Source organism: Hordeum vulgare, unplaced genomic scaffold (assembly GCF_904849725.1).
Source record: "Hordeum vulgare subsp. vulgare unplaced genomic scaffold, MorexV3_pseudomolecules_assembly, whole genome shotgun sequence".
Classification (NCBI taxonomy): domain Eukaryota; kingdom Viridiplantae; phylum Streptophyta; class Magnoliopsida; order Poales; family Poaceae; genus Hordeum; species Hordeum vulgare.
The window spans coordinates 50,001-68,307 of record NW_025422658.1 but is presented as its reverse complement, the minus strand read 5'-3'; the positions used below and the strand labels follow the sequence as shown (position 1 = coordinate 68,307).

The 18,307-nt window shown below is 36.8% G+C and overlaps 2 protein-coding genes and 5 non-coding genes across 7 annotated transcripts; 5 read left to right on the top strand and 2 right to left on the bottom strand.

Annotated features, from left to right (window-relative positions):
* Positions 1 to 101: 101 nt before the first annotated feature.
* TRNAT-GGU lies at positions 102 to 173 on the bottom strand. Its single transcript has one exon. It is a non-coding gene; the product is annotated as a tRNA-Thr (tRNA).
* Positions 174 to 2,138: 1,965 nt separating this feature from the next.
* Positions 2,139 to 2,212, top strand: TRNAM-CAU. The gene has a single exon. It is a non-coding gene; the product is annotated as a tRNA-Met (tRNA).
* Positions 2,213 to 2,661: 449 nt separating this feature from the next.
* On the bottom strand, positions 2,662 to 2,732 carry TRNAG-GCC. The gene has a single exon. It is a non-coding gene; the product is annotated as a tRNA-Gly (tRNA).
* An 824-nt stretch (positions 2,733 to 3,556) lies between these two features.
* Positions 3,557 to 3,644, top strand: TRNAS-UGA. The gene has a single exon. It is a non-coding gene; the product is annotated as a tRNA-Ser (tRNA).
* Positions 3,645 to 7,204: 3,560 nt separating this feature from the next.
* Positions 7,205 to 7,292, top strand: TRNAS-GCU. Its single transcript has one exon. It is a non-coding gene; the product is annotated as a tRNA-Ser (tRNA).
* A 5,097-nt stretch (positions 7,293 to 12,389) lies between these two features.
* On the top strand, positions 12,390 to 13,271 carry LOC123422108 (maturase K-like). The gene has a single exon (XM_045107661.1). The coding sequence runs from the start codon at positions 12,480 to 12,482 to the stop codon at positions 13,176 to 13,178; it is 699 nt and encodes a 232-aa protein (XP_044963596.1). The 5' UTR covers positions 12,390 to 12,479; the 3' UTR covers positions 13,179 to 13,271.
* Positions 13,272 to 13,614: 343 nt separating this feature from the next.
* LOC123422107 (photosystem II protein D1) lies at positions 13,615 to 14,801 on the top strand. The gene has a single exon (XM_045107660.1). The coding sequence runs from the start codon at positions 13,704 to 13,706 to the stop codon at positions 14,763 to 14,765; it is 1,062 nt and encodes a 353-aa protein (XP_044963595.1). The 5' UTR covers positions 13,615 to 13,703; the 3' UTR covers positions 14,766 to 14,801.
* Positions 14,802 to 18,307: the final 3,506 nt, after the last annotated feature.

The window sequence follows — 18,307 nt, the reverse complement described above, 5'->3', positions numbered from 1 at the left end:
AACAAAGAAAAAAGCGAATCAATTTAGTAGAAAAGTACTCTATCAGATTCGAACCAATGACTTACGTCTTAGCACGAGATTACTCTACCACTAATTTAAAAAGCCCTTTATCGGATTTGAACCGATGACTTATGCCTTACCATGGCATTACTCTACCACTGAGTTAAAAGGGCTTTTTATTTAATTCAAAAATTTGCCACTTTGATTTCCCATTATGGGTCTACTGCATAATGTACATATTATATATATATAATATATAGAGATATAGAGAGAGACATTATGTATAGATTGTATATGTATTGATATCTTGAGAGCTCAAAATAAAATTAAGAAAAAAAAACATACCCAACTCTTCTTGGTTCATGGTTTTCCGTTTCCGAAGGCTAGTAAAATAGGCGGATTCTGGAACCCCAAGGATTCAATGGTATATGGAAAATATAAGATTTCCAATCCTAGCGGGAAAAGGCAGGGAACAGATACCCAATAGGATAGGATCCTTGGGAGGAACTTTTGGTAATGGCCTTGATCCTCTATGCTATTTTTTATGTGTTCTTAGTTCTATTGAACTTTTTTGATTCTTTAAACAAGAATCTAATAAACTAGCATTGAGTCAGTGGAAAAAAGGAGAGAGAGGAAAGTGTTAAATGGAGAGAGTCGACTAATCATAGACTTTTAGGATCTTCTTTACATCAGGTAAATCTGTCAGCCCTGTCCGTTTTTTTCTTTAAGTTACGACTCTTTAAGTTACAACTCTTTGCTTCTTACTTCTATCAAGCCATAGGGAAAGTCTATGATGAATTTGGAAAACTCATCTCACTCTTACTCTATGGCTCGGACTTAATGGGGGAAGAAAACATCTTCTATAATTTCTTTTTTGTTCAATTCTGGACAAAAAAGAAAAGGAAAAAAGGAATTTATAGGGACAGTGTTACCCCCTATATCCCCTAGTTTATATTGTAGGAATAATAAAACAATTTAGCAGTCTGGCACACTTACGTCCTCGCAAAGTAAATAATGATTATTGTAGTCGTAACCGTAGAATAGGATAGGATCCTAATCAAAATAAATACATTTGGTTCAGGCGCTATTAGCAGGGTAAGAAGAGATTTATTTTACAGACCAGAGGGAGAGGGGCTATCTAAATCCTAAAGTAAAGGCGCGCGATCGAAGTAGAAGTACCAATGGCTCAGTGTCATGAACCTTCTCCATCTGATTCAATAAGGGGGAATTAGCCTCCTTGTCAAATGGCTATCCTTGACAAAGGGTACCATTTATACCATAATATACAATGTAGCGGGTATAGTTTAGTGGTAAAAGTGTGATTCGTTCTATTAATAACTGAATTTGAAATGATATACTTAAGGCATCCTTAAGTTTTTTTTTTATATTCCGATGAAAACTTTAGTTCTTATAAAGGATTAAATCCTTTTCCTCTCAATAGCATATTGAGGAAGAATATACATTCTGGCGATTTGTACCCAAAAACTAATTTAAATTGCATCCAAAATAAAAATTGGATTATGATATGAGTACAGAGTCGCGAAGCATAATTTTGCATTGGATTTAAGTATTCCAATTTTGAAAATATGAGTAAAGGATCTATGGATGAAGATACAAAAAAGTTGATTTCCAATCGTAACTAAATCTTCTTTTGTTAAAGGATAAGGAAGCCAAATAGCTAAAAAACGATAGTTTTGGTTTACTAGAACCATCCGCATATTGTTTCAGCTCGGTGGAAACCCAATTCTTTTCCTCAGGATCTCTTGAATGAAATTAGGGAACGAAGTAAGTAGATTAGATGGATTTAGATAGAATTTCTATCTCCTACTCTATAAGGATCATCTAGAAAGCAGAGAGCTTTGGTTCCATTCAAATAGAAAAGCTGACATAGATGTTAAGTGGTGAGAATATCCATAAAGGAGCCGAATGAAATCAAAATTTCATGTTCGGTTTTTGAATTAGAGACGTTAAAAATAATCAACCAACGTCGACTATAACCCCTAGCCTTCCAAGCTAACGATGCGGGGTTCGATTCCCGCTACCCGCTCCATTCTGTATAAAAGGAGTATTCTATTTGTCTAGACATGTTAAAGGCTTGTATTCAAGCCTTTTTTGTCCACCAGTTTCTGGTACTACAGAGCGGAGTAGAGCAGTTTGGTAGCTCACGAGGCTCATAACCTTGAGGTCACGGGTTCGATTCCCGTCTCCGCACTTAGCAGTCTCTATAAAAGGAGTATTCTATTTCTCTAGATATGGTAGAGGGGCGTATCCAACCCTTTTTTATTCATTAGTTTCCGGGCCCTAGAGGGCAAAATTGAGCAATTTGCGAAGCCACTTGCCTTCACAAAAAGAAGGCGCAAGGCTTCTCCCTACCTTGCAGAAAATAAAAATGAAATGAAAGGGACAGTCTACCTCTCCCTTCCTTTTAAAAACAGTTTGCCCGTTGTTTGTCTCAGTTAATACCCAATTTTGGGGCTCTGTTGGCTAGTTCTATTTCTGCCTCCGGAGCGCCCTCTTTTTTTGAGGGGGATGCAAAGGAAGGGTAAATATAGTAAGGGATACGGCACTAGACTAATACTTAATTAATACTTAATTTAATATAAGTAGTTAAACAATTAACTAGACTAAACTTTTTATCATAGTACTTTGATAAATTAAGCGGGCGAGCGGCGGGAATCGAACCCGTATCTTCTCCTTGGCAAGGAGATGTTTTACCATTGAACTACGCTCGCTACGGTATATATTTTATAGCGTATATCCGCTTGGGTCGACCGTCTATGTCTGGGTCGACCGTTTCATTTCATTTTCTATTCTATTATATTAGATATTAGAGTTTTCCTTTTTTTATTATCTGTCAATGAATATTCTAATGGGAATTTCATAATACTGAAAGAGAAGAGCTAGCAATTCGGAACGCAAATTGCGTTTTAATACGTCTCACTATTCGAATTTTTTAAATGGCCTTTATTATTTCTTTTTTATGGGGTTACTAAATATTAACCAAATTTAATTTAAGAAATGAGAGAATTCAGAATAGCTACGAGAAAGACTAGTCCAATCCATAATGATGTACCGGAAAATACAACATTTTTATTATTTGACCAACCATCAGGAGAAGCAAATACAAGGGGTACACTAATTACTAAGACTGAGGAAGTCGCAATTAATGCAAAAACAGCTAATTGGAAAGCAATAGTCATATTTCTAATCCTCCAAGCTACCATCAAATAAAGTTGACTACATATTTGATCCCTCACTTAACCAAAATTGTAAAAAAATACAAGAAGTAGGAGGGGTTTAATCATGAATCCATTGATTCTTCTCTTTAATTAAAATTTATTACTTAACCTCTTTTTTATTTGGATATGGGGGTGAGAGGAGGTTATTTAGTCTTTATTTCACAAGCGGGTATAGCGGATCCTGTATCCGTGTATACAGTATACAGAGATATATCGAAAAGGAACTTGTATCTGATATCTTTCTAGAGGTTAATAAATATTTTTATTTTTTATATGGCTATGTTCTATTTGTAGGAGTAAAATAAGGATTAGGCGGTGGAGAGATGGCTGAGTGGTTGATAGCTCCGGTCTTGAAAACCGGTATAGTTCTAGGAACTATCGAGGGTTCGAATCCCTCTCTCTCCTTTTGCTTATTGAATACGTTTGTTTCTTTCATTTTTTTTTATTCTGTCCCTTATCTTTCTTTCATAAAAAGGAATGAATGGCTCGGCTAGATAGAATAACCGAGCCAGAACAGAAAAAAAGTAGAACAGGTATAAATAAGAAAATCTTAGTTAAGAGGGTTCATGTAAAGAACAGGTTCCAAATCACGATCGATTCCCTTTTCAAAACCTGCTGCAGCAGCTCGGGCTCTTCCTGCATGCCATAAATGGCCCACAAAAAAGAAGAATCCTAGAACAAAATGAGAAGTTGATAACCAACTTCTAGGAGAGACATAATTAACTGCATTGATCTCGGTCGCTACGCCACCCACGGAATTTAAAGAGCCTAAAGGAGCGTGGGTCATATATTCTGCTGAGCGCCGTTCTTGCCAAGGTTGTATGTCTTTTTTCAACCTACTCAAGTCCAAACCGTTGGGGCCCCTTAGAGGTTCTAACCATGGAGCACGAAGGTCCCAAAAACGCATAGTTTCCCCTCCAAAGATAACCTCCCCAGTTGGGGAACGCATTAGATATTTCCCTAAACCTGTGGGTCCTTGAGCGGATCCCACATTAGCTCCAAGACGCTGGTCTCTAACTAGAAAAGTAAATGCTTGAGCTTGAGAAGCTTCTGGCCCGGTGGGTCCATAAAACTCACTCGGATAAGCTGTATTATTGAACCATACAAAACAACAAGCGATAAAACCAAAGACAGATAAAGCAGCTAAACTATAAGACAAGTAAGCTTCTCCAGACCATACAAATGCACGGCGAGCCCATGCGAAGGGTTTGGTTAAAATATGCCAAATTCCCCCCAAATACACAAATAAAACCCAACCATACATGTCCACCAATTATATCTTCTAAATCATCTACACTAACAATCCACCCTTCTCCCCCAAAAGGAGATTTTAGTAAATAACCAAATATAACACTGGGACTAAGGGTCAAATTGGTAATTTTTCTTACATCTCCCCCCCCAGGGGCCCAGGTATCATATACACCGCCAAAATAAAGAGCCTTGAGTACTAGAAGAAAAGCACCTAGACCTAACAAAATTAAGTGAATACCCAAAATTGTAGTCATTTTATTTCTATCTTTCCAGACATAACCAAAGAATGGAAAAGATTCTTCAAGAGTCTCGGGTCCCAGAAGCGCGTGATAAATGCCACCGAAGCCTAAGACTGCGGAGGAAATTAGGTGAAGTACGCCAGATACAAAGTATGGAAAAGTATCTAGAACTTCCCCCCCTGGCCCTACTCCCCAACCTAGAGTAGCTAAGTGTGGAAGTAAAATCAACCCTTGTTCATACATGGGCTTTTCTGGTACGAAATGGGCCACTTCAAATAGGTTCATTGCTCCGGCCCAGAATACGATTAATCCGGCATGGGCTACGTGAGCTCCAAGTAGTTTACCGGACAAATTGATAAGTCTGGCATTCCCAGCCCACCAAGCAAAGCCGGTGGTTTCTTGGTCACGACCAGCTAAAACGAAAGTTCCATTAAAGAGCGTTTCCACGTGGTAGAACCTCCTCAGGGAATATAAGATTTTCATGAGGCTGATCCTGAGCTGCCATCCACGCACGAATACCCTCGTTTAAAAGAATATTTTTGGTGTAGAAAGTCTCGAATTCAGGATCTTCCGCTGCACGGATTTCCTGGGAAACAAAGTCATAGGCACGTAAGTTCAGAGCCAAGCCAACTACGCCAATAGCACTCATCCATAAACCGGTGACGGGTACAAATAGCATAAAGAAATGTAACCAACGTTTATTGGAAAAAGCAACACCAAAGATTTGGGACCAAAAGCGGTTAGCAGTGACCATTGAATAAGTTTCTTCAGCTTGAGTTGGGTTAAAAGCACGGAAGGTATTTGCACCATCACCGTCCTCAAATAGAGTGTTTTCTACGGTTGCTCCATGAATAGCGCATAGCAGAGCCGCGCCTAATACTCCGGCAACTCCCATCATATGAAATGGGTTTCAACGTCCAATTATGAAATCCTTGGAAGAAAAGGATGAATCGAAATATCGCTGCTACGCCAAAACTCGGCGCAAAGAACCAACCAGATTGCCCAGTGGATAAATAAGGAATACCGAAACAAAAACAGCAATTGGACCAGAGAATGAGATTGCATTATAAGGCCGCAATTGAACAGACCGAGCAAGTTCAAATTGGCGTAACATGAAACCTATTAGTGCAAAAGCCCCGTGGAGAGCTACAAAAGTCCATAGACCGCCTAATTGACACCAACGAGTAAAATCTCCTTGTGCTTCTGGCCCCCATAGTAGCAACAAAGAGTGTGCTAAACTATTGGCAGGGGTAGAAACTGCTGCGGTTAAGAAATTACAACCTTCCAAATAGGAACTTGCCAATCCATGGGTATACCAAGAAGTTACAAAAGTTGTCCCTGTAAACCAACCCCCCTAAAGCGAAATAAGCACAAGGAAAGAGCAATAGGCCAGACCATCCTACAAAAACGAAACGGTCCCTTCGTAACCAGTCATCCATAGTATCAAATAGATCATTTTCTTCTTTAGGAACTCTACCAAGGGCTATAGTCATAGTGATCCTCCTATTCAATTACTTCAACCATTTCCGAGCACCTCATATCACTTTCCAAGGCATATGATAGTTTTTTATCTGTGGACGATTTCTTTCTCGTTCAATGCCCTTTTTCAATGGTCTCGAAGAGAGAAATTTTCCATTTTTATCTATGGAGTCACAACCGAGGTCGTTGTAAATCCATGAATTTGATTCGATTTGTTTTTCTTATCTTATACTTATAGAAATAAACCTTTGAATTCAGCATTATTCCAAGACTCCTATTTCAAAGTCTATCTTTTAAGGGAAAAATGAAAATAAAAGTAACCCCTTTTTTCCCATTCCCTCTCTATTGCATGGGGGGAAGAACTAAAATGGAGGATTCTGAAAAAAAAAAAGGACCTTCGAAATCAATTTTTATGTGTAGCGCAAAGGAGTTGCGATTTCTTCTTATTCCTATAGAACATCTAGTAACAAGAATATGAAATCGTAAATAGCGAAAAATTCTTGTCTTGCGCGGTCTAAGTCTAAGGAAATACGAAAAATTCGCTTATACAATTTCATCTACATCGAATTTATATATCAGAATAGCGGATAGAGGCATCATTCAAGGAGTCAGGTCTACTTACTTTATGCTTCTTTCCAATTTTATGGTGGATTTGATAAGAACCCTTTTTGCTTTCTTGATAAATAATCGACAAAAAAAAAAAAAGCGTTTTTTTATATATAGCTTGTTTTATTATAATTATAACAAGTCCTATATGGAAATGCCCGCTAAAGAGAAAATCTATTTGATTGTCTCTCGGTCAATATCGATTTTTACAAAGAAAAAACAAGAATTTTCTTCTTTTTTTTATTAACATTAAGAAAAAAGAATATAACTAAAATGGAATTGGCAATATAATTTTTATAGACTTTTGAAAGAAAAAAAGGGGTTTTTTGCAACCGTTATTTCTTATTTCTTGCCTATATCATATCACGGAAACCTTTCGCTTTGGAACGTGGAGAGATGGCTGAGTGGACTAAAGCGGCGGATTGCTAATCCGTTGTACAATTTTTTTGTACCGAGGGTTCGAATCCCTCTCTTTCCGCTCCCTTGGATCATTTGGGACTTTCAAACTGGAAAGAATTCTGACCCCCGGATTTTCTCATAGATAAATGTACGAAACAAATCCAATTTGTAAGAAAAAAAAAAAATTGAATTTTTACTCCTCGCGTCCAGGATTCCGTCCTGGATCATTAGATAAGAATCCAAAGATAAAGAGTGAAACAAAGAATATCACTACTGTATAAACAAAAAGTTTGAGAGTAAGCATTACATAATCTCCAAGATTTTTTTTTAAGGAATAGATTACCAGTTTTTCCTTACCACACGGATCCACTAGGATGGTTTTTTTTGATACCTAAAAATGCAAAAATGAATTCTGGAAAAAAATTGCAAGAATTCATTTATAATAAGAACTCTTATCAATAGCAAAAATAGGGTTAGGTGGTATTGAATAGGTATTGTGTAGGTACCTAAAGGTACCTGCTCAACCTAGGTGCAGGGGAGTAGAAAGGCTGATCCAAATTTATTGCTGTAGCTACCCATTCAATGTAGAATAATTTCAATTTTAGAATTGAGGGTTCATAATATAAAAATATAAAACTTCTCGGCTTTTACCCATTTTAATTTTTTTTTTTGGAATGAACACATCATTCAATTTGGCATACAGAGTACTAAAGATTTCATCGAAAACTTACAGCAGCTTGCCAAACAAAGGCTAATAGAAAAAAGAATAGAGGTATAACAGGCATAATATCCACGATTGGATTGAAAATAGCATAAGCTTCGGGCAATTTGGCAAAGAAAAAACTAGTAGGATAAAGAACAGAATTAAAACAGATACAGGTTAAACTAAGTATATTAGGCATAACAAGCATTTCATTCTTGTAGAGTAAATAATTGGATTTTGATTGAGTTATTTTTTTAAGGGAAAGAAGGAAAAGGCAGATTCAAAATCTTTTTTTCTTCGGACTTTCCCAAACACAAAATACCTCCTTGTATTCGCACTCTCAAATGAGAGTGGAATAAATTCGACTTTCATATAATATCTTAATAGAATTCCATGTAATGATCAATGCATTTTTTTGATTCTATATTATCTGCATGTGTAGAATACTAGCAAGAGAATATCTCTTCTTTATTTATGTAATTGAAATGGTATTGACGAATAACAAATAAACATAATAGTGTTTATTAGTGTCGCATAAAACCCGAAATGGGGCGTGGCCAAGTGGTAAGGCAGCGGGTTTTGGTCCCGTTACTCGGAGGTTCGAATCCTTCCGTCCCAGATTGTTTCTGATGAAACAAACGGTGAAATCATATAGTACTCCGTATGAGACAAAAGTTTATTAAAGAGAATAATGATATCTTATGTTTTCTCAGAAAACATAATAAAGTCTTAAGTCCAGTCAAATTGACTACCTTTATTTTCATGAAAAAAATGGGATCTAGCAGGCACATTCAGGATATGCCTCTACTATGATCACTTAATAATCACTTAATAATCACTTAATCATATTTTTTTCTTCCTTTTGGTCTTCGAGTCGAAGAAGTACCAAAAACAATTAACTACCAAAAACTTTCAATCTATTCATTGGAATAGTTTATTTAGTTATTATAGTTAATTGTTTTTGGTACGGAAAAAATATATTACTAATAGAATTCTAATTCTAGTAATTAAATGAATTAAACTTTTTTGGAGGTTGATAGTTTATTTATTGAGGAAGAGTCAATCCTTCTCTTCTCACTTCAAGATTGATCATCTCGAGCCATCCGTTGAGGGTGGAAATTTAATAATAAATAAGTTTTAAGCAAACTTGTTTAGTCGTCTTTTTCTATGTTTCATTCATATGATAGAATTCGAATATGGGTTTAAATAAATTGGATCTTGGCGGAGGCTTCCCGGATAAATACTTACTTTCTTTTATCCATATTGCTCCATAGATAGCAAGTTTTAATTTTAATTAGTATACAAAAAACAAAACCAATGACTATTCATGATTCCATCCATATTGGATCAATTTTCTATACCACTTTGCAATGAAAAGAGGAATGTTTGTTATGGTAAAACTTCGTTTAAAACGATGTGGTAGAAAGCAACGTGCGACTTGAAGGACATGATCGATTGTGGATTTTGCTATCCATCATTTTCCATAGTAATGAAAATGCTCTTGGCTCGACATAGCCTGTTCTATTCGTTCCGAACCAAATTTGCGCAGGGTTTAAGTAACATAGTACACGATGGAGCTCGAGAGGACAGAGTTTATTTTTTATCAAGGGAAAGAATCTAGGGTTAGTGAAAACTAATAAATTAGGCCAACTTTGTCAGTCTATCCTTAATATAGAAATAAATCGAAAGGTTAAAATACGAAGAAAGTCCAATAAAAGTATATCAGAATCAATCCCCCTTATTAGATTTCTATAGAAGAGATAAATGCTTTATCGAAGGAAATAAGAAAAAAGGGTATGTTGCTACTCTTTTGAAAGAAAAAAAATAGGAATTCCCGAAGTAATGTCTAAACCCAAGGATTTCACAAATCAAAGATAAAGGATTCCAGAACAAGTAAACACAATTTTCAATTGTCTCAACAACAGAGTTGGATCAGAATAAGGAATAAAAGTCAATTCGTTCGAAATGAGACAAAGAAAAGAGTTTAAAGACGACTCAAAAATTTTTGAAGGATTTTGCCTTCGAAGTTTCTCAGGCAGAATTAGCCAACTTGAGTCATGAGTATAAATGAAATTTGTTTTTTCTGTAAGGAAATTAATGGACGTCATAGTCTAATTTCTATTATTATCGACAGAAATTCGAATCATTTTCTCGAGCCGTATGAGGAGAAAACCTCCTATACGTTTCTAGGGGGGGCGTTGTTTATCTACATCTATCCCAATAAGCTGTCTATCGAATCGTTGCAATTGATGTTCGATCTCGAAGAGAAGGAAGAGATCTTCGAAAAGTAGGTTTTTATGATCCGATAAAGAATCAAACTTGTTTAAATGTTCCAGCTATTCTCTATTTCCTTGAAAAGGGTGCTCAACCGACAAGAACTGTTTATGATATTTTAAGGAAGGCGGAATTCTTTAAAGAAAAAGAAAGAACTTTGAGTTAATTGAAGAACTAAATGAATAAAAAAGTAGGATAGGAGAAGATTATTAGTATTCCTCGTTGTCTAATTATTTAGACACAATTTACCTCTTTCTTAATCCTATTTGGATTTATATCGTGCCAATCCAACATAAGCCCCTATTTTATTTACTTTTTCTATCTAATTTGTTTTCTTACCATTGTATTTCCATTGACAAAGGTCTATTGAACAAATAGAATTTGTAGATAGATGGGTCTCTTTATCCTCACTCCATATTTAATTTTTCTGCTTACACTTCGCTCAAATGATAAGGGTGTTCCTCTTGCATGTATTCTCATACAATATAATATATATTTTTTTTAATAAAAATCGCTAAAAAAAGGAGAATTTGGCCATCGTGATTAGGGTCGCTCTTTTTTTTCACTTTAGTGGAATTTAACCGGACCTGTTCGTTTTGCCATTTGAGTGTTTTTCATGGTCGATAAAATCTTTCTTTTGATGTCTTGCTAGTTCAATGTTTTGACAGAAGCGCGCGGTGTAATTCCATTGATTTTTGGATTTCGATCGTATCTAAGATCCTTTTTTTATCTGGGTTGCTAACTCAATGGTAGAGTACTCGGCTTTTAAGTGCGACTATGATCTTTTACACATTTGGATGAAACAACAAATTCGTCCAGACTCTTGGTAGAGTCTAGAAGACCACGACTGATCCTCAAAGGTAATGAATGGAAAAAATAGCATGTCGTAATAAAATCAATCTTTTTTGAATGGAATCCAAAATTACGATTTTCTGGGTCTAGTGAATAAATGGATAGAGCCTGGCTCCAATTCTGGTAAAATAAAAAGCAACGAGCTTAACTTCCTAATTGGAAGGATTCCCCGCTCTAATTAGACGTTAAAAATAGATTAGTGCCGGATGTGGGGAAAGGTTGGGTTTTCCTATGAGTGGACCCTTTATTTTTTCTTTTTTTTTAGAAATCCTAATTATTCTTGATTATGGATTGAATAAGGGATGTTATGGATTGAATGTGTAAAAGAAGCAGTATATTGATAAAGAGGCTGTATTCCAAAGTCAAAAGAGCGATTGGCCTGCAAAAATAAAAAACTTGTTCTGTTCTTTTTTGTAATTTAGAACAAACATAAACTAATTCGGTAGAAAAGGAGCGGAAAAAGATCCGTGGATTAGACTCCCTTTCTTTCCAGGGTTTGTATTAAAAATGCAACACCCTGTTCTGACCATATTGCACTATGTATCATCATTCGATAAACCGAGAAATGCTTCTTCTCTCTGATTCAAGTAGAAATACAAATGGAAAAATTCGAAGGGTATTCAGAAAAACAGAAATCTCGTCAACAATACTTTGTCTACCCACTTCTCTTTCAGGAGTATATTTATGCATTTGCTCATGATTATGGATTAAACGGTTCTGAACCTGTGGAAATAGTTAGTTGGAATAACAAGAAATTTAGTTCACTACTTGTGAAACGTTTAATTATTCGAATGTATCAGCAGAATTTTTTGGATAACTCGGTTAATCATCCTAATCAAGATCGATTATTGGATTACAAAATTTTTTTTTATTCTGAGTTTTATTCTCAGATTCTATCTGAGGGGTTTGCGATTGTTGTGGAAATCCCATTCTCGCTACGGGAATTATCTTGTCCGAAAGAAAAAGAAATACCAAAGTTTCAGAATTTACGCTCTATTCATTCAATATTTCCCTTTTTAGAAGACAAATTTTTGCATTTGGATTATCTATCACATATAGAAATACCCTATCCTATCCATTTGGAAATCTTGGTTCAACTCCTTCAATACCGTATCCAAGATGTTCCATCTTTGCATTTATTGCGATTCTTTCTCAACTACTATTCGAATTGGAATAGTTTTATTACTTCAATGAAATCCATTCTTTTTTTTCAAAAAGAAAATAAAAGACTAGTTAAATTCCTATATAACTCTTATGTATCAGAATATGAATTTTTCTTGTTGTTTCTTCGTAAACAATCTTCTTGCTTACCATTAGCATATTCTGGAACTTTTCTGGAACGAATCCACTTTTCTAGGAAGATGGAACATTTTGGGATAATGTACCCTGGTTTTTCTCGGAAAACCTTATGGTTCTTTATGGATCCTCTTATACATTATGTTCGATATCAAGGAAAGGCAATTCTTGCATCAAAAGGCAGTTTTTTTTTTGAAAAAGAAATGGAAATGCTACCTTATCAATTTCTGGCAATATTATTTCTTTTTTTGGACTCAGCCGCGAAGAATCCATATAAACCAATTAGCAAACTCTTGCTTCGATTTTATGGGATACCTTTCAAGTGTACCAAAAAGTCCTTTGTTGGTAAGGAATCAAATGCTGGAGAATTCATTTCTCATAGATACTCGAATGAAAAAATTCGATACCATAGTCCCCGCTACTCTCCTCATAGGATACTTATCAAAAGCTCAATTTTGTACTGGATCGGGGCATCCTATTAGTAAACCCATTTGGACGGATTTATCAGATTGGGATATTCTTGATCGATTTGGTCGGATATGTAGAAATCTTTTTCATTATCATAGTGGATCTTCGAAAAAACGGACTTTGTATCGACTAAAGTATATACTTCGACTTTCATGCGCTAGAACTTTAGCTCGTAAACATAAAAGCACGGTACGAACTTTTATGCAACGATTGGGTTCGGCATTTTTAGAAGAATTTTTTACGGAAGAAGAGCAAGTTTTTTCTTTGATGTTCACCAAAACAACTCTTTTTTCTTTCAGTGGATCACACACTGAGCGTATTTGGTATTTGGATATTATAGGTATCAATGACCTGGTCAACCCTCTTAATTAATCATTAGACAAAACTAATAAACAGGAAAGGGTTGATAAATGATCAAGAAAAAACTTTCATATTTTTCATTCTGAAATGTTCCTTTTATTATAATAAAGAGTAGGTGAATCAACTTACTAATTAAAAAATTAGTAGAACTTCCTCTTTGGAATAGAATATTGGCTATTTCTACATAGGGAAAGTCGTGTGCAATGAAAAATGCAAGCACGATTTGGGGAGGGATTTTTCTCTATTGTAACAAGGAAGAATTATCTACTCCATCCGACTAGTTCCGGGTTCGAGTCCCGGGCAACCCATATAGAAAAGACCCATCAAAGTTTTTAACTTTTACTCACTTCATTTACAAATACAAAATTATTGGTTTGGTTAATTTATTTATATGGATAGCCAATCTTTGGGCTGACTTGGTTGACATTGGTATATAGTCTATGTTATACTGTTAAATAACAAGCCTTCTATTATCTATATTCTAGTTAATACGTGTGCTTGGGAGTCCTTGCAATTTGAATAAACCAAGATCTTACCATGACTGCAATTTTAGAGAGACGCGAAAGTACAAGCCTGTGGGGTCGCTTCTGCAACTGGATAACTAGCACTGAAAATCGTCTTTACATCGGATGGTTCGGTGTTTTGATGATCCCTACCTTATTGACCGCAACTTCTGTATTTATTATCGCCTTCATCGCTGCCCCTCCAGTAGATATTGATGGTATTCGCGAGCCTGTTTCTGGTTCTTTACTTTATGGAAACAATATTATCTCTGGTGCTATTATTCCTACTTCTGCGGCGATCGGATTGCACTTTTACCCAATTTGGGAAGCTGCATCTGTTGATGAGTGGTTATACAATGGTGGTCCTTATGAGCTAATTGTTCTACACTTCTTACTTGGTGTAGCTTGTTATATGGGTCGTGAGTGGGAACTTAGTTTCCGTCTGGGTATGCGTCCTTGGATTGCTGTTGCATATTCAGCTCCTGTTGCAGCTGCTACTGCTGTTTTCTTGATTTACCCTATTGGTCAAGGAAGCTTTTCTGATGGTATGCCTTTAGGAATCTCTGGTACTTTCAACTTTATGATTGTATTCCAGGCAGAGCACAACATCCTTATGCATCCATTCCACATGTTAGGTGTAGCTGGTGTATTCGGCGGTTCCCTATTCAGTGCTATGCATGGTTCCTTGGTAACCTCTAGTTTGATCAGGGAAACTACTGAAAATGAATCTGCTAATGAGGGTTACAAATTTGGTCAAGAGGAAGAGACTTATAATATTGTGGCTGCTCATGGTTATTTTGGCCGATTAATCTTCCAATATGCTAGTTTCAACAACTCTCGTTCTTTACACTTCTTCTTGGCTGCTTGGCCTGTAGTAGGAATCTGGTTCACTGCTTTAGGTATTAGTACTATGGCTTTCAACCTAAATGGTTTCAATTTCAACCAATCTGTAGTTGATAGTCAAGGTCGCGTTATTAATACTTGGGCTGATATCATCAACCGTGCTAACCTTGGTATGGAAGTAATGCACGAACGTAATGCTCACAACTTCCCTCTAGACTTAGCTGCTGTTGAAGTTCCAGCTATTAATGGATAAGGTTTTTCTGCTAACATATAAGAATTTTTGAAGAAAGAAAAGACAAAAATACCCAATATCTTGTTCTAGCAAGATATTGGGTATTTTGAATCTTTTTTTTCTTCTTAATCTTTCTATTCAGAATTCAGTTAACGACGAGATTTAGTATCCTTTCTTGCATTTTCATAACTCGTAAAATGCCGAGTAGGCACGAATTCTCCCAATTTGCGACCTACCATAGGATTTGTTATGTAAATAGGTATATGTTCCTTTCCATTATGAATCGCAATTGTATGGCCAACCATTGTGGGTAGAATGCTAGATGCCCGGGACCACGTTACTATTGTTTCTTTCTCCTCCTTCATATTGACCTTTTCTATCTTTGCCAATAAATGATGAGCTACAAAAGGATTCGTTTTTTTTCGTGTCACAGCTGATTACTCCTTTTTTCCTTTTTAAAGAGTGGCATTCTATGTCCAATATCTCGATCGAAGTACGGAGGTCAGAATAAATAGAATAATGATCAACGGAAAAAAGAAAAAAATCCTTTAGCTGGATAAGGGGCGGATGTAGCCAAGTGGATCAAGGCAGTGGATTGTGAATCCACCATGCGCGGGTTCAATTCCCGTCGTTCGCCCATCGCATTATTGCAAATTCCAAAAATGCAATTTTCCATATTCCTAGTTACGTATTTACTTACGGCGACGAAGAATAAAACTATCGCTATATTTTTTCCTTTTCCTAGTTCTTCTTCCAAGCGCAGGATAACCCCAAGGGGTTGTGGGTTTTTTTCTACCAATGGGAGCTTTCCCTTCACCGCCCCCATGGGGGTGGTCCACAGGGTTCATAACTACCCCTCTTACTACGGGGCGTTTACCTAGCCAACACTTAGATCCGGCTCTACCCAAACTTTTTTGGTTCACCCCAACATTACCCACTTGTCCGACTGTTGCTAAGCAATTTTGGGATACTAAACGGACCTCCCCAGATGGTAATCTTAAAGTGGCCGATTTACCCTCTTTTGCAATGAGTTTCGCTACAGCACCTGCTGCTCTAGCTAATTGCCCACCCCTTCCACGTGTGATTTCTATGTTATGCATGGCCGTGCCTAAGGGCATATCGGTTGAAGTAGATTCTTCTTTTCTCTCAAAAAACCCCTTCCCAAACTGTACAAGCTTCTTCCAAAGCATACGGCTTTCTAGATGTATATGACGATCTCTAGACAGATGGATCTTATATGAATCATATGATGAAGTACCACATGAGTGGATATATAGGAAAGGAATCCAAATCTGCCGAATCGCTCATGTTATGATCTTCTACATCCTAGGTCTCTGCGTTCCGTCATCTGGCTTATGTTCTTCATGTAGCATTCAGATCGAATGACTCTATGAAATTACGTCGATACTTCCACATATTATGGGTAACGTAGGAGACATCCCTATTTTCCCCCGGGGGTCTTAATTACCACTGCTTAGCTTTCAATTTGCCTCTGACCATCAAATTAAATGTGAATAACCCGTCCTCCTCTCTTTGAAACAAGGGGCGCTTCCGGTTCTGTGCGTGCTTCAAACAATTTTGTCTTCTCCATATTACCATATCTCTAGAGTCAATAATTTTCTATGAGGAACTACTGAACTCAATCACTTGCTGCCGTTACTCAACAGTTTTCTGTTGAGGTCTATCCCGTAGAGGTAGTCAAATTGGATCAGTGATCGATTTCTAGGTTTCGTCGTAAACCTAATTGGTTACTTCCAATTACGTAAATCAATAGTTCAAACCGCACTCAAAGGTAGGGCATTTCCCATTGATATAGGAACTTTTGTACCAGAAACAATAGTATCTCCAATTATAGCCCCTCTGGGATGTAAAATATATCTCTTCTCACCATCCCCATAGTGTATGAGACAAATGTATGCATTTCGATTAGGGTCGTATTCTATGGTTACGATTCTACCAGATATGTCTTTTTGATTCCGTCGAAAATCTATTTTACGGTATAGGCGCTTATGACCTCCCCCTCTATGCCTTGCGGTAATGATTCCTCTGGAATTACGACCTTTACCACAACGGTGCCGTCCATGGATCAAATTATTTCGTGGATTGGATTTCACTTGCCTGTCTACGGTTCCCTTGCGTGTGCTCGGGATAGGTGTTTTGTATAAATGTTTCGCCGTATTATTAAGTATTCTCCTTTAGTTTTTTTCTCTATCTAGAAGTGGAATAGAATAACCCGGTTGAAGGGTAATGATCATACGTCTGTAATGCATTGTATGGCCCAGAATAGGTCCTATTCTTCTACCTTTTCCAGGTAGTCGATGGCTATTCACAGCTACCACCTTAACACCAAAGAAGAGTTCGACCCAATGCTTTATTTCTGTCTTAGTGAATCCCGATTCGACATTAAAAGTATATTGATTCTTTCCCAATAAACGAAGACTTTTTTCTGTAAATACTGCGTATTTGATTCCATCCATAAATCGACTTTCCCTCCTATGCTCTGAGTTCCAGTATCGATAAGAATTCGAGTTCTTATTGTTCTTATGTTATGGTATGAATATACCATACCAATTCGTTATGTATGGATGATGGATGAGATTCCATGGATAGAGAGCCAGTTCCAATAGACTTATGGAATGTTCCCGTTCGTGTGCATCCAGCAGGAATTGAACCCGCAAATTTACCAATTATGAGTTGGGCGCTTTAACCATTCAGCCATGGATGCTTAACAGGGATCATCGTACATCGTAAATAACCAATTTTCATATAGAAAGACATATCATAGAAAAATGAAATCGAAAATATTCCGAGATGGCAAATATTCGGAGATGACTATGAAAACACCTCTCTGGATCCTCGAATTGAAAGAGAGATTGAGAGGGATCAAGAATCCTAATTCTCGCTATTTGGAATGGATCCAATTCTATTGAGTCTGACTCATAGTGATCATTTCTCTTTAGCAAAGAATGACCTTGGTTATCAAAGGATTGAACAACCGGGATCCATTTCCTTATGATACCTAGTTGGCATTGATAACAAGGATCTAATGAATTATGAGTTTAATAGATCCTCTTTAGCAGAAAGACGTATATTCCTTGCTCATTATCAGACAATCACTTATTCCCAAACCTCGTGTGGGACTAATCGTTTTCATTTACCATCTCATGGAAAACCCTTTTCGTTCCGCTTAGCCCTATCGGGTATTTTAGTGATAGGTTCTATAGGAACTGGACGATCCTATTTGGTCAAATACCTAACGAAAAATTACGATTTTCCTTTCATTAAGGTACGAGGGCTTCTTATTCCACAAGAACGAAAGCACCTTTTCATTCTTTCATATACTAGGGGTTTTTACTTGGAAAAGACAATGTTCCATACTAAAGGATTCGGGTCCATAACCACGAGTTCCAGTGCACTAGATCTTGTAGCACTTAGCAACGAGGCCCTATCCATTAGTATTCCACATAAGAAATCCATTCTAGAAAAAAATACAATTAGATTAGCTCTTCATAGACAAACTTGGGGTTTGCGAGCCAAGGTAAGATCGGCTCGGGATCATGGGA